Here is a 12,489-nt window from a genome sequence, read left to right as displayed (position 1 = left end):
ATGTGCCCCATGGCTATTCATCATGTGTGGTCTGAGTAAGGGAATGTCATCTGGCCAGTGTTACAGTGCAGGTGGCCAGGGAGGAGCCAACAGCATCATTCCTCCCCCCCCCCCCAGCATCCTTAAGAAGTCATCTACCTCGACTGGTCCTCCTCAGAGGCAGACAGCTTCTCCACAGCTGAGGGGTGGCAGGGATAGAACCCTTTCCTCATCTCTCATCAGTATGTGTGGTACTGTGTATCTGGGGACCGGTCCTGACCCTGACAAGGATAAAACAGCAGGTTCACCTAAGGCAGGCTGGATACATTACCCAGCTATGGCATGGTTCCCAAGGTGGTGCTCAGGACCCACTAGAGCAAGAGATAATAAGGCTTGTGAACCAAGAGCTGGCTTGTGTCAGGCTACGGAAGATCTCATAGACAGGATGCCTGCTGACTGCTGCACCCCAAGTTCTTGGTGACTTTCCCAAGGGCCAGGGTCCAGCAGGGTCTCCCCAGGGTCACTAGGGTAGAGCAAGAGAGAGTAGAAAGGCCAACACAGTTTCAGCAGCCCTGGCTCAGGTCCCTCTACCCTAATGACAATGACACTTGTCATACCATGCATGGTTCTCCTCAGGTCAGCCTCTCTTGGCTTTGCCTCAGTTTCCCTCCATGGAAGCTGGCTATGCATCTTGTCACCTTCTTGTGACCACGAATGGATTCCATCACCCCCAGTGCACAGGTGAAGACATTAAGCAGTGTCTCCAAGACCACCTACATTCCCTAAGATCCAGGACTGGTCACACAAGCAGACTGGAGCCATGGTCTCCACTGTGTGGAGACTGCCTGAAGCCTGTGTTTCACCTCCGTGTGTGTGAGCTCTTTAGAGTAATTGGTGCTCGTGGCCCAAGATCTACTGCTCTGTCAGGGGATCCCTGTGGCTCACCTCATCCTGCCCAAGGGCAGTGTGCTCTCAGCACTTGTGACACAGGCGTCATGTGTAGACTTGGTGTGATCTCTCTCATGGTTTGCTCTTGTTTGAGGCAGAAGGGACTGTGGCCTGGAGTAGCTTCATCTGAACCCAAGGATAGGTGGGTGGGTAGGGGATCAGTAAGTCAGCGACGGTGTTTGGAGTAGCCTGAGCCTTGGGGTCAAGGTCATGACTGCTGGGAGACCCAGAGCAGTGTAAGAGAGGGTGCTGTCCTTTCCCTTCGATGTAGGACTCAGCCTGTCTGCTTGAGGCTTGCCCTACTACCGTACTTCCATCAACAGCTCGTGTCTGTCTGTCTGACCACACACTGATCCCTTCCTCCCAGGTTAGGCCAAAGACTCTGATTCCAGACAGCCTCCCTGTCACCCCGGGCAGGGACCGGCCACCCAAGCAACCCCCAACATTCCAAAAGGCCACTGTGGTCAGCATCAAGAACCCCAGCCCAGCCCTCCCCACTGCCAACAACACCGTCAACCATGTGCCAACACCCAGCAGCCAGACCCAGGCCCTCACCGAGCCCACCGCCATCACCTCACCCCTGAGCAGTGCCGGGGTGGCCTATGCCATCATCTCCACCTCCCCCAGCAATGCTGCCACCATCACCCCCAGTACCACCGTGCCCGTGGCCAGCGACGGCATCAAAGTGCAGCCCCTCCTCATCAGTGCTGACAAAAAGGTGAGTGTCCGCCAGAAGCCCTGAGAGGATGTGTTGTGTGTGGAGGCTCAGAGGCCATTGTCCAGTGGGGACTGAGGCTTAGGCAGGGGGTAGCTAGGTGGTGGGATAGTCACAAGACCAAAGAACAAAGGAAAAAGACTCAGGTGAGTGTGTGGAGGGATTGTGAACCAACAGTCAACAGGATGAGCTAGTATAAATGAGTGGGAAGTGTGATCTGCGGAAACAAAGAGAGGTGAATGAATGAATGTTAGCATGAGTGACCAGTGCTACCAGTAGTGATTTAACTGAGTGAATCTGTGAATGAGTGAACAAATGAATGAATGAATGAGGACAGGTGAATGGGTATGGGAAAAAAAACAAGTGTGCCTAAGAGAATTGCTATTAATTAATATGGGAATGGTGAACTGCTAATGTGCTGCTGAACTGGGTAGCTGCAAGAGAGTCTAGTACTGTTTCATCTCTGCTGGTAGAGTCAGGTGGTCAAGAGCTCTTTTTATGGCTCCAGTTGCCTGGATGGGAAAAAGATGAGAACAACAACAAAAAAACTTGATTCCTTGTGAGGAATTTAGTTTTAATGCTAAAACTAAAATCATCTCCCCATGTCCTCTAGAGCTCTCTGAAGTCGACTGCCTTGTTTGAGGCCTTTAGGGAAACATGGTAGCATCTGTTTTCTCTTTAAAAATCCTTTCCCTCTGCCAGACTGCTCACTCTCTTGCCTACAGCTGATGTCTTTCCAATTCCCCAGGCAACCCCAAATCATCCTAGTCCCTCTGCCTCCCAACCCGATCTTTTCAGGCAGGGGAGGTGACTGAGTGTTCCCAAGTTCAGCATGCCTGAATTTTGAGTTGTGAGTTAGCGCCCCCTGGAGGCTGGCATGGCCAAGGTTTTTGCCAGTGAGTTCACTCAGGGTGAGCTACAGAGTAACCTCTCTGAGGCTACAGAGCCACGGGGTGGTAAGAGAGGATTTGCAGGAGGACCTGGTCATCTCTCACACAGATGCCCTCTTAGGGGGTGGGGGGGTGACAGCTACTGGGAAGCAAGGGCTTGAACACACAGCAATCACCTGGTTCCTCCGAGATACACCTTTCAGGACCTACCTGACTCCTAGCTACTCCCTGCCCCTCCCTCTCACCTTCCTTGTGTCTTCCAGGTCATCATCATTCAGCCCCAAGTGAAGACACAGCCAGAGAGTTCAGCAGAGCCCGAGCCACCCACGGAGGAGCCATCTCAGGGAGCTCAGGACACCAAGGAAGATCAGCCCCCCAGCAAGGAGAATCCTGAGGTAGTGTGACCTGCTGGAGGGCCCAGCCCCTTCTTGGCTTTAAGACAAGGCTCTGAGCAGGGCTAGGGCAGCCTCATCGGGAAGATCTTGCCTGGAGGTAGCACCACACAGTGGGAGCTGCCAGAGCAAGGCTCGCCCAGCGATCTGAATCTGCACTCTTCATTCTCCAGTTTGTGCAGGCAGGGTAGGGCCATAGTCAGCCTGGATTCCAGTGCCTTGTGAATGCCAGCAATGTGTGTAGTGATTCATCTACAGACAGGAGTAGGAGGGCCTTGTTCCTCTGGGTTGCTAGAGGATTCTGAGTTGTGGACAAACCAGTAGATCAGGGGCATTGTTCAGCCTCCAGGGACCTCTGCCTGTCGACCTCATCGCTCTCAGGACTAAGCCCAGAAAGAGATGCCCTCCTGTCTTTGGCAGCATGTAGTCCCTGCCTCCCCTTCCTGTCTGTGTTCATTCCTGGAAGCTGGAGGGGTACAGAGCAAGACTAATAGCACTGTAGAGTTTAGATGCCCTAAGAACTTTCTAGAACCTGTACACGACACCTCTTCCCATTCCAGTGGTTCTTGATCTTCCTAACTCTGTGACCCTTTCCTATAGTCCTTCAGGTTGTGGTGACCCCCAACTATAAAACTATTTCCGCTGCTACTGCATAACTGTAATCATGTTACTGTTATGAATCGTAATGTAAATATCTGTGTTTTCTGGCAATCTTAAGGGATATCTGTGACAGGATCATTCACCCCAACCCCAAAGGACTCAGAACCCACAGGTTTAGAACCAGTGCCCTAGAGGAAGAGGGATAAATGAGGCCATTCTAATTGTTGAGTTTCAGTCACCTGCAGTCATGGGGTGGGACAGCAGCTGGCCGAGGCTAGTCTCACAGGAACTGGCTTCACTGGGTCCTGTGCTGGGGCTCCACTCTCAACTCCGCTGTGCTCAGAATATCCCTACTCTGCTGAGGTCTTCTCCCTGTGCCTCTCCTCACTCAGACTCTAATGTCCCTGGTGAACCCTCATTCATCCTGCAGGAGTCCAGTCAGCACGGTCCCTACCATGTGCCCTGCTCCAGCTGCTTACACAGCAGCAAAGGCTTCCCTAAGCCCCTAGGCTCCCATCCTCATGGTGATGGCAGTGACCTGTGGTCCCAAAGATATCCACTTGCTTTCTGTGCTTGTCCTCTGTGCTCACACTGGTCTGCTATCACTATTCTCAGTGCTGCGAGCAGGGTACTCGGGACGGGCAGATGTGGTCTTTGCAAGCTCCCTTCTGAGGCAGAAACTAAGGAGACTGCAGAGACTGCCAAACAGGTTAAGAAACTTCCAGTGATCTGTGAGCTACAGAAGAAAAGAGGGAGATTACTTGGGGGATGAACGGGGGATGTGTGTGTATCCGCGGCAGGGTGGTGCACGTATGTCAGTGTGGGGCTCCGCATAGGAGGGGTGTAGTGGACGGAGGACAAAGGATTGCAGGAGACTAGAAGCAGGGGGATTGGTAGGGCAGGTTGGGGGTACTGTATGGGCAGTGGCACGAAGTGGGAAAGGACTGGACACTCCCAGAGAGGTCAGCTCGGCTCTGGACAGCAGGTAGATTTAGAGTAGAGGGTTAGCCCTGAACAGACAGATGGCAGAAGATTTGAAAGCAGTCAGCCAGGGTGGGGATTTACTCCGTAGATAATGGGAGCAGTGGAGTATCTGGGCAAGCGAGCGATTTGATTATCGCTCTTGCACGTGTACAGTAGGCGTGGGGGTGGGACTGGAGGCTGAAGAGTAGCGAAGATTGTAGAGAGTTTGCCTAGCATGCACAGTCTTGGGATTGCCTAAAATCCACAGCACTACATAAACTCAGTGAAGTGGAGGCAGGAGGATTCATTCTAGGTTATCCTTAGCTACATAGAGGGTTGGAATCTAGCCTGGGTTATAAGAGGCCCTGCCCAACATACCCCCAAATAAATAAACAAACACCAGCCCTGGGTTGCCTGGAATAGGAAACTGCTGTGTGAGCCACTTCTGGTCTGTGACCCCAGCCTCTGCATCCCATTGGTTTCAGCCAGAAGCAATGACTGAACTCCACATATTTACATGTTAGAGCCCTAGCTGGCTTGCTGCCTGCAGCGTTCTCCTGCACCTGCGTATCTTGCTTTGAGGTGTTCTGTATTCTCCACATTGGGGAAGTTTCTCCGAGTGACATCGCCTTGTTCTCTCAACGTGCATCTTAGTCAATTATTGTGCATTTTTACAATTAGTATAATTATATCTAACTGTGTAATTAGTGTAAATACTCGTAATGGCTTAAAAAGAACAGTCAAAACACATCCTGGTGTAGAAACCCTTGTTGAAGTTTGAGAGTTGGGCAGTGTAAGCCCACTGCAAGAGGAGCCCGCTGCAGAAGGCTGTGTGCTAATCCCAGAGTACTTAGCAGGAGCCCCCAAGCACCTCTATGGTCCAAGTGGTACTCAGGATAAAAATCACACTCCACCTCTGAGCTCTTCTACATCCCCAACCTTCTTCACCTTCTTTCGAGACTGGATCCCACTAAATTGCCAAGACTGGACCACCCTCCCTAGCATCAGGATTCCAAGCCTGTGGTGTGAACCTGGGCACGGACATCAGTTGTTGTAAAGGAATGTGGTCAGCTGGTGATGAGGCCTGCAGATCTGACCAGCCTGCCAGAAGAGTACTGGGACAGCCCAGGAGATGTAGCAGCAGGGACTTCGGGTGACCTGCAGCTCGGAATGACACCTGGACACTTTGAGACTGGGGTGGGGATGGGGTTCAGTGGTAGTTGTGAGGGGTGTGGGCACAGGATGGTGGGTTCTCACTGCAGGAGGTGCCCTACATTGTTGGATGTGTCTTGACAGCAAGCAACCCGTGTGCCAGGAACTGCAGGGAACAACTGGCTGCATGTACACAGGCTGTTAGTAGTCTCCATCAGAGTCTCCCCAGTGGCAGAGCTGGGAACTCAAGATGCCACCTCCACTGTTGGCAGCTGGGTTGGAGCAGGGTAGGCTGCAGGCAAACTTCCGAGGACGGCACTGCAGAGCCCGGCCACCATGCTGGAGTCAGAATACTGTGGCAGAGGCTGGTCACTGCTCCAGGGCTGCCTCTGACTTCCTCGCTCACAGGTCCCAAACTTTCTGCAAAAAAGGTTATAGGTGTAAGAAGTCCCTTTGACTTGACTCCCATGAGGCTGTGAACTTCATTCATGTCCCTCATCAAAGTCCTTATACTTCCAAGACAGCTGGGTGGGGCCTGCCTGTGTTACTGATCCCATTCTCTTCTTACTATGACTGCTAGGGAGCTCCCAGCTCAGTCTGCCACCCAACCTAGCAGCTGTTTTCAGCCCTTCGTATCCTCAGGTTATGGTCCATGGACCCAGCCAACCTCGAGTCAAAAATATTAAAAGGGAGACAGAGGGAGAAAAGATTCTAGAAAGTCCGAAAGGCGGGGCTTGGATTTGCCGCATGCCAAGCACAGCATAATCCTGTCACTGAAGTGTGGCTATGTCCTGCTGTGATGCTGACTGCATCAGAGATCCTCAGCCTCCGTCAGGCACTTCCTGTGTCCCCTTCTGTGCTGGATAGTCAGGCCATGATGGCTACATCTGGACAGAATGCACCCAGATGCTACTCCAGTCATTGTTCTCTAGACAACACAGTAAAACGCTGGTCTATATGTGGGCTCTGTCATATTAGGCATTCAAGCCACATAGAGGCAGTTTAAAGTAGTCAGGATGGCGTGTGTAGGATTTATGTGGACATTGATGTTTTGTATAACAGACTCAGCACTGGTTCTGGCTTCCACTAGGGCCAGGGCCGGGATATTGTGTGTGCATCTCACAGTGCTCCATTTTCTATGTCGCTGTTGCTCCTTCTCTTCCTGTTTACCCAGGCGTCTGTGTGCTGAACATGCACATCACAGAGCCTGCTCCAAGGTCAGAATGGTTCAGCAAGTGGTACCCATCTATCTGTCTGTGTTTCCTGTGCTTGAGGCCAGAGCCTCCTGGAGGCTGAGCTCACACAGCTCATTCCTCAAGTGCACCTGAATATCAGCTGCCCGACCAAGGCTAAAGCCATCTCGCCAGCCCTGTGATGTTGGTTTTTAAAGTGTATTTGAGGATCGTGTTTGTCCAATCCCGTCGCTACTCCTAGGAGCCCCCTATAGTGACCTTGGACACTCTCTGGGTATCGTAGTTCCCCAAGTTTCCCAGGAACAACATGAGTGTCTGGAGCAGTGGCTTCATGGGCACCCCCAGGGTATAACCGTCCGGCTCAGACTGGTTCGTGGCTGATGAGAATGAGGGCCAATGACTGTGTTAACGTAACCTTTCTATCTCTTTTCTTCTCAGAAAATCGCCTTCATGGTAGCTCTAGGCCTGGTCACAACAGAACATCTAGAAGGTAAAGAGGGGGACAGTAGGTTGAGTTTGGTGGGTAGGGCTTTGCGGGGCTCCAGACAGAAGCAGCAGTCTTTAGGGTGCCCCAGGTCATAGTTGTGTCCTATCCAGATGTGGGGCTCATAGGAACCCAGCCCTAGATAATGGGGCACAGTCATTGAAGACAAGCCAAGGAAATGGTCTGTTTTTCGTATCTCATGAATGCACATTGCATTATCACATTCTTGTGGAGGGACCTGTCCCCACCCTAGAGGCCGCACAGTGAAGTAACTGAGGTCATTGTCCAATTTTGCCATTCACTAACCCATGAGAACCGATGTTTCTTTACTTCTTTGTTGTTTGGTCCACTCTGCACATTTTCTCATCTCTGACATAAGGGAAGCCATATTCTTGTGCTTCTTGGATGTTGGGATTGGGGGAGGGGGTAAGAGAATAGTGTTTTTCCTAATATGCAATTGTCCCTTGCTTTGAAAACCTCTCTCTGTGATCTGGGATCCCACAGTACTTATTTGGACCCTGTGGTACTGCACAGGAAAATCACATAGTGACCCTGGCAGTGGTCAGAAGGAAGCTTACAGAGGGAGGAATGAGCACCCCAGACAGCTCCACAGGGAGGCAGAGCAAGTTGCAATGGGCAAAAGAGAGGAGAGGGGAAGGAGGCAGGTCAGTGTGCACAGGCTCGGCACAAAGCTGTGCCTGGCTCAGAAGAACCAACACCTCACTCTGCTGCCACCATCCAGGGGTCCCGAGACACACAGAGGGGCTAGTCTTAGTCACTGCAGTGAAGAGACACCATGACCAAAGCAACTCTTTTAATTGGGGCTGGCTTACAGTTTCAGAGGGTCAGTCTGTTACCATGGCAGAGAGCATGGCGGAAGGCAGACATGGTGCTGAGAGAGCTACTGAGCCACAAGCAGAGAGAGAAAGAGCCAGGGCCTGGCTTGGGCTTTTAAAACCTCAGACCCACCCAGAGTGACACACTTCCTCCAACAAGGCCATACCTCCTAATCCTTCTAATCCTTTCAAACAGTTCTGCTTCCTCGTGACTAAGCATTCAAATACACTATCAATCCTATGGAGGCCATATCACAGGGCCTTATGCTGAGGGGTGTGTCTCTGTCTCATCCTACTCTCTGACACTCATCCTAAAGCCATCAGAGCCATGCTATAAGCAGTTCCTAGACACTCTGACCTGCTGGGCAAAGAGCCTATGACTGCTGTGTCTGCCTTTCCAGAGATCCAGAGCAAGCGGCAGGAGAGGAAGAGGAGGAGCACGGCCAACCCTGCCTATAGCGGCTTCTTGGAGACCGAGGTGGGACAACTTGGCTGCCATCACATGGGTTGGGAGGAGCAGTGTGGAGCCTCATGAGCCGCCACCCCTTCTAGGATGAATAATTGATGGATTCAGAAGAGTCCCTGGACACCACCCCCGACTCCCAGCTCTTTCTTCCTGCCTTCTCACCCAGCCTTTATAGCCAGAAGCGTTCCACTGAAACAAGTTGTGAACTCTCTGAGTGTACACACCTGTCACACAGTAGTCAGGAAGCTGAGACAAGAGGAGTTTGAGTTTCAGACGAGCCTGGGTTACATAGTAAGACCCTGTCCCAAACCACAAGCTGTCCGATGGAGTCCTTTCAGACGCTGCTCTGAGTATCAAACACCTGTTGGCCACAGGTAGAACTGGGTTCCTCCTAAGAATAATGTGAAGGCTCAGGGACCCAGGCTGCCCACTGATGCTTCTCAGAGCCCACTGTAGCTTGCCCTTCGCCTGAGAGGCTCCTGTGGTGTTTCTCTGCTCTGACAGACTGTAACATCTCAGGCCTGTGCTCTCTCAACCCAGGGTGATGGTGGGCAACAAGCAGAGACCCAATCCTGGCAAGACTGGCAAGTGCTCCTAACTGCTGAGCCATGTCCCCAGGCCCTAGTCCCTTCTCCAGGATGTGGGTCCCGAATCATTGTCTTAGGAACTTGAATTTAGCTGGGAAGGGGCACCCTTGCAGGGAGCAGTGTTCAGCTCCAGTTCTGCAGTGCCCGATGTCCGGGAAGTAAAGTGGCTCCCCGATCCCCATCCACCGTCTGTCCCTTGCTCTGTCCCTAGCCCTCCCTGATACTGTCCTAGAAGGTGCTCACTCTTGCACACATCCCATTCTCTTCTCTTGGGTCTAGTGAGCAATCCCTGGCCCCAGGCATGGGAACTTTTCACGTGAATGTCCATGGCTGAGGGCGTAGCTCAGTTGGTAGAGTGCTTGCCTGGCATCCATGAAGTCCTGAGTTCAAGCCTGAGCACTACATAAACCAGACACAGTGTGGGCTGGAGAGATGGCTCAGCGGTTAAGAGCACCCGACTGCTCTTCCAGAGGTCATGAGTTCAATTCCCAGCAACCACATGGTGGCTCACAACCATCTGTAAAGAGATCCGATGCCCTCTTCTGGTGTATCTGATGACAGCTACAGTGTACTTATATATAATAAATAAATAAATCTTAAAAAAAAAAAAAACCAGACACAGTGGCATATGCCTGTGATCCCAGCATTTGGGAGACGGGGGGATCAGTTGCTCAGGACCATCCTTGGTTACACAGAAGAGTTCAGGGCTAGCCTGGGCTACATGAAACTCTGACTTATAAATAAAGGAAGGAAGGAAGGAAGAATTTCACATTGTCTTTAGTCTCCAACCAAGAACACGCATTCTGTCACCAGGTCTTCAGCCCTGTGGTTATGTGTTAAGAATCTTTCCCCAATACTCTGGGCATAGAACTTACTCAATGATCTCTGTCTCTCCAGTCAGAGCCAAGAAATCTCCTTGGCCACCCAGTCAGCTCAAAACCCTGTGACCCTCGAGCCTTAGACAAGCTTGCCAGCCCAGAGCAGCCCTCTGCATGCCCCTTCCTTGCCCTTGAATGCAACTTGGCTCCATTGAGAGAGAAAGCTTCAAAGCTGGTTCTAGAACAACCTTTCTGCCATAGCCAGAATCCCTTGGAACCATCAAGGTCTTAGGGGTGTGAGGTCACTAAAACTAAGGCTTCTGCTCTCCTGGGCTTAGGGAAGCCTCTGCAATTTCAAGGCGTGGGCCCCATGCTAGGAGATGAGTTGAGGGGTCCAGTTCATATGCCTCCACTTCCCTACTTGACGGTAGAACCAGAGAATGATCGGCGGGCAGCTGGGAGGGCGGGGCTGGCTTTGTCCGTAGCCTAGCATGCTTGGGGACTCCTGCCCCAGACAACTCGGGACTGGGAGTTCCTGGGTCCTTTGGTATCTGTTTCCCTCCAGCCCTGGTGTCTTCTGCCCAGAGCGTCTACCCTGTCTCCAGAGTCTGATGTCGGAGCTGTCCTAGGAGAGTCCTGGGCAGGGCATTGTAGTGAAATAAACGTACATACATATGAGTGAGTCTTAGCCTCTGCTTTGTCCTTACAGAGGAAGCGACTGGCCTCCAGTTATCTCCACAACCCCTTGTTCCTCACAGCACGAGGTAAGTGCCAGCTAGAGCCCTGGCTTCCACAGACCCATACCGCTCCCAAAGTCTGGGCTTTCCCCTGTTCTCTAGGAGCTTCCTGTAGCCTCTGCTCTCGGGGATCCTGGGGAAGGAAGAGAGCTGCTGGGACGGGCTCCATCCCGTCAGATACAGAAATGGCACTAGGAACGCACTGCCCACTAGAATCACATAGGTTCCTGCTGTGCACCAGTGTCGAGATCTGAGAACCAGGCCGAAGGCCACTGGGGTAGGACTGTCCACCAAAGGGCTGAGCTGACAGGGCATGAGGACATGTGTAGAGGATGCCCCTGCTCCCTACCCCTCCACCCGCAGCGTGACCATGAGCCCCATGCTGCCTGTTCAGCCATGCTGTCTGCTACTGGACAGCTCTGGAGAGAGTAGGCACTCACTTCCCAGCTGGACTGGGGCTCATCCTAACCCTGCCTTCCCTCCTATACTGGCTGTGGGCAGTTGGACAACTTCAGCTAATCTAGAAATACTGGGTGCTGCTCGGACAGGCAGGGATTTATATCCCAGCTCTAAATGGGGCTCTTTCTCCTGTGCCAGCCATCCTCCATGACTGGGAGCCCCTTGTCCCAATATCATGATACTCGTAAAGCTGAGGCAAGAAGATTGCGTCGGGGTTGGGGATTTAGCTCAGCGGAAGAGCGCTTGCCTAGGAAGCGCAAGGCCCTGGGTTTGATCCCCAGCTCCGAAAAAAAGAAAAGAAAAAAAAAAAAAAAGAAGATTGCAGTCAGTTTCAGACTTGCCTGAAACTACGGACTGTCTCAGAAGTAAAGAAGCAACTACCAATGTTTTTGGAGGCAGGAAATGGCTGCCTGCTTCTCGGGATTCTGTGTAGCTCTCAGCATTAGTCATTCCCTAGCCCTTGGACTGCTGATCTGTACAATGGGTCTGCTCTAAGTTGGTGACAGTTCCTCCACCACGAACAGCATCACTGAAGATGGTTTGACTAGGAACCTGGAAGAAAAAAATGTTGGTGGTTCTTTCTGTGTGTGGTTTGAGGTCACGGCTTAAATTGCAAAGGATCCACAGCCAAAAGGATCTGGAAACGGGTTACTCCGAGGGGTCCTCTAAATTCTAGCTTCATCTCTGAGGCACCTCACTGTGCCACCCATGATCCTTGTGACTTCAGATGCCTGTTCCCAGGTAGGTCCTGACCAGGACCAAGGCAGAGTCTTCCCTCATCACACGGGGGTTCTGAGAACTCAGGTGTCACTGGGCCTCGTGATACTCCCATCATGCTCTGGGGCAAGGACTCTGTCACACTAAGCCTGGGGGACCCCAGCCATGACCCATGCTCCTCTTGCCCCCACTAATATCTTTTCCACCCTTCCTCCCTGTGCTAGCCAATGAGGACCCCTGCTGGAAGGTACGTGACCCCCATCTTCACATGAAGGGGTGTGGAGCATCTGCCATTGCTTTAGGCTTCCCTTGGTACTCAAAGCTTTCACAGCACCAAGCCTGCAGGCCAGGCTGAACCCTGTATTGCTGCAGAAAACTGCCTCCTGCCAGGTCCTGACGCTGTTGGGGCTCCGCTGCCTGGTCCTAAGGGTGTTCAGACTAATCTTTACCCTGGCTTTGCCTGGCTTCTCTATGTGACCCAGGACAGAGCTGGCCATCTTTGGTTCTCTGTTGCCCACCCCATGGGCTCACTGTGATGCTGTGACACTATCCA

At 52.1% G+C, this 12,489-nt stretch overlaps 2 protein-coding genes across 5 annotated transcripts in view; one reads left to right on the top strand and one right to left on the bottom strand.

The window, feature by feature from the left end:
• The window catches only part of Phf21b (PHD finger protein 21B), a 70,465-nt gene that overhangs the window by 52,779 nt on the left and 5,197 nt on the right, over positions 1-12,489 (top strand). For 2 of the 4 annotated variants that reach the window (XM_087556586.1, NM_001130680.1), the window contains exons 4-9: positions 1,295-1,645; positions 2,796-2,927; positions 7,271-7,322; positions 8,554-8,630; positions 10,733-10,787; positions 12,161-12,183. In XM_087556586.1, the coding sequence (XP_087412712.1) occupies positions 1,295-1,645; positions 2,796-2,927; positions 7,271-7,322; positions 8,554-8,630; positions 10,733-10,787; positions 12,161-12,183 (690 nt within the window). The remainder of the gene's footprint in view (positions 1-1,294; positions 1,646-2,795; positions 2,928-7,270; positions 7,323-8,553; positions 8,631-10,732; positions 10,788-12,160; positions 12,184-12,489) is intronic. The other 2 variants (XR_015623933.1, XR_015623932.1) reach the window with 1 other exon arrangement.
• Positions 5,239-12,489, bottom strand: part of Arhgap8 (Rho GTPase activating protein 8) — a 76,574-nt gene continuing 69,323 nt past the window's right edge. Inside the window, exon 12 of the mRNA XM_087556584.1 lies at positions 5,239-6,059. Coding sequence (XP_087412710.1) covers positions 6,042-6,059 — 18 coding nt within the window. The 3' untranslated portion in view covers positions 5,239-6,041. The remainder of the gene's footprint in view (positions 6,060-12,489) is intronic.

The sequence above is a fragment of the Rattus norvegicus genome, chromosome 7 (genome assembly GCF_021556685.1).
Source record: "Rattus norvegicus strain SHRSP/BbbUtx chromosome 7, alternate assembly SHRSP_T2T, whole genome shotgun sequence".
NCBI classification, from domain to species: domain Eukaryota; kingdom Metazoa; phylum Chordata; class Mammalia; order Rodentia; family Muridae; genus Rattus; species Rattus norvegicus.
The sequence above is the reverse complement of the archived record's forward strand: the minus strand, read 5'-3'. Positions and strand labels throughout refer to the sequence as shown.